Source organism: Phragmites australis, chromosome 12, assembly GCF_958298935.1.
Source record: "Phragmites australis chromosome 12, lpPhrAust1.1, whole genome shotgun sequence".
In the NCBI taxonomy this organism is placed as follows: domain Eukaryota; kingdom Viridiplantae; phylum Streptophyta; class Magnoliopsida; order Poales; family Poaceae; genus Phragmites; species Phragmites australis.
In genome coordinates this window covers 20,491,715-20,494,316 of record NC_084932.1, presented here as the reverse complement: position 1 = coordinate 20,494,316, position 2,602 = coordinate 20,491,715, and the positions used below count along the sequence as shown (strand labels likewise).

At 40.8% G+C, this 2,602-nt stretch overlaps 1 protein-coding gene across 1 annotated transcript; it reads left to right on the top strand.

Moving 5' to 3' along the window:
* The first annotated feature begins 1,606 nt into the window (after positions 1 to 1,606).
* On the top strand, positions 1,607 to 2,390 carry LOC133886382 (putative receptor-like protein kinase At3g47110). The gene is made up of 3 exons (XM_062326101.1): positions 1,607 to 1,868; positions 2,016 to 2,115; positions 2,162 to 2,390. The coding sequence occupies exons 1-3, from the start codon at positions 1,607 to 1,609 to the stop codon at positions 2,388 to 2,390; spliced, it is 591 nt and encodes a 196-aa protein (XP_062182085.1).
* The last annotated feature ends 212 nt before the right edge of the window (positions 2,391 to 2,602 follow it).

The following is a 2,602-nucleotide window of genomic DNA, read 5'->3' as shown; positions in this document are numbered from 1 at the left end:
CCAACTCCAATTCTAATTAGTCCATAATCAATATGCTCAAATAAAATCTCAAATCAATTCAAATCACATCAAAGCTCATGCAAAACCGAAGATCATCAAACCAAATAAATAACAATGTCAATCAATCATCATAAGTAAACCAAGGCACATTTTAACCTGGTTTCTCACTTTGGTTACACAAGATTATCATTGCAGTACATACCTATACATTGGTTATCAAACAAGCACTCAACCAAAGCCACATATTGTCAATCACTCATCACAAAAGCATAAACCAAGGCACATCTCAACTTGGTTTCTCAAAGGTAATATATAGGAAGTGTAAGCTTGCACAAATGTAAACAACACAATTGAACTTAAGCTTAAGAGATACCACACAAGTAGACACAAATTTTATCTTGTGGTGCAGGTGACTTGCCGGTCACCTCTAATCCATATTGAGATGAGTTTCAGTCTCTAACCGCTCCTCTATCAAATCACTACTCTTATGAAGAGAGGGACTTGATCTTGAGACGGATTAGTAAAATGAACTACTTAGTACCTTAATTCCACTAGATTTGCAACTTTGCCGCTCTGACGAGACATGTATAAGACCTCTCATAATCACCAATTAGCATCCTTCACAATCTTCTTGAAGGGCCCAACGATGTCACCACCTCCAAGTCATCCAGGAGACAACAACCACCAAAAATAGCAAGTCGATGACTCTTGCTTGAAGGATCACTAACGCCACAAAACTCAAACATTACAAAGCATGCAATAGATGCTCTCATACTCTTAAATATACAACCACTAAGTCAAAAGAGCAACAGAAGGATGCTAGAAGCTCAAGCGTTCAGAATGGGTGACCAAGAAAACCTCCTTGAAGCTGGAAATGAAGTATTTATAGGCCACAAACTTCAAATTCATTGATGCGAAGGCGCTCTCTTGGGGTGAAATTAATAGCTGCTATAGCAATCACAGTCATATCTCTACTTGCGATATTGACCATTCTTAGCTTCCTATATCGGAAGAACAAATTGAAGCAGGCATCAATGATCCTACCTTCATTTGGTGCAAAGTTTCCCACAGTCACAAGGATCTAGCTGAAGTAACGGATTGATTTTTACCATCCAATTTGATAGGCAGAGGAAGATATGGCTGTGTCTACAAAGCAAAATTACATGGAGAGAGTAACTTAGTACTCCCTCTGGTTGTAAATATATGTCGTTTTAGTCTCCTCAACTATTCTCTAAATATAAGTCATTTTTGAACTTCTATGTATTTTTTTCTTCTTTGTTCCTGTTTTGCTTTTATTTAATAAATGCTACCACTCTCACAAATAAATGAGTTATCTTTTCCAATGCAGAATGAAGGGTAACAAGGTCATTTGATCTATTTTCTTAATCCTTGTGCATAAATTTAAAACGATCTATATTTGTAATCGGAGAGAGTAGATGCGAAGGTTTTCGACATGGAAACTGGAGGCGCAAACAGAAGTTTCATAGAAGAACGTGAAGCTCTGAGAAATTGAAGGAACCTAATCTCGTTCCCATCCTAACTGCCTGCTCAAGCACTGATTCCGGTGGAAATGATTTTAATGCATTGGTTTGCGTGTTCACGCCGAATGGGTAGCCTCGACTCACTGCTACACCCAAAGGAAGATGGTACGCGTACTCCAAAGGAAGATGACATCGCAAATGCATTGGAATATCTAAACCATAGTAGCCAGAGGCCCATTGTTCACTCTGATCTGAAGCCTAGCAACATACTTCTCAGCAATGATATAACCGCCCGCATCAGTGCCTTTGGCCTCGCAAGATTCTTTGATAATGCAAGCACAGCTAGTACGATGGCGGTGAAGGAAACCATTGGTTACATTGCTCTAGGTAATTCTCAATAAATACATTTTTGTTCTCGGAAATAAACTTCGACAGAAGTTTCTGCAAAAAAATAAACTTTGACAGAAGATCTCTGAGACTAGGTGAACTCTGATGCCAATGTTTTAAATTAAAATTAATCTTATGCGGTTTCAGAGTATGCAACTGGAGGGCGAGTGATGGCTTCCGGTGATGTGTACAGCTTCGGGATAATTCTGCTTGAGATGTTCAATGGGAGGCGTCCTACTGATGACATGTTCAGAGAGATGGGCTGAGCTTTGTGAGGCAGGTTTCCCTGACAGTATACAGGAGATTGTCGATGCCCAGCTGCAGGAAGAAATTGACGACTTTGGAGTTCAGAAGGGGAGCGCGGCGACGGTGGTGGAGTGCGTGCGGTCCGTGCTGAGGATGGGGCTGTGCTGCAGTTGCCGATTGCCAAAAGAGAGGGTGAACATGAGGGATGTGGCCATGAAGCTGCAGGTCATCAGGGAGTCCTATGTTGGAGACGAAGCTCTGCAAATGGTCTGCTAAATTTTTCAGTGAAGAACATGTGTGCATGCATCATCATGCCACATATATAAGGCTTTTGTTTTTTCAGATTTGCTGATTAGAAAATAAGTACAACACTATTAAGCCTGCTAACGGGTCGAACCCACCCTGCACCCAACCCAACCCAATCCTAATTGGCAATTTTTCCAACCCCATCCCACCTAAAAAATTGATTACTCAACCCAACCAACCCA

Excerpts from the sequence above, each read along its gene's own strand:
- LOC133886382 (XM_062326101.1), top strand. The coding sequence starts at position 1,607 with ATGGGTAGCCTCGACTCACTGCTACACCCAAAGGAAGATGGTACGCGT. Across the intron at positions 1,869-2,015 it reads CATTGGTTACATTGCTCTAG|AGTATGCAACTGGAGGGCGA; the intron begins GTAATTCTCAAT and ends ATGCGGTTTCAG. Across the intron at positions 2,116-2,161 it reads AGGCGTCCTACTGATGACAT|TATACAGGAGATTGTCGATG; the intron begins GTTCAGAGAGAT and ends TTTCCCTGACAG.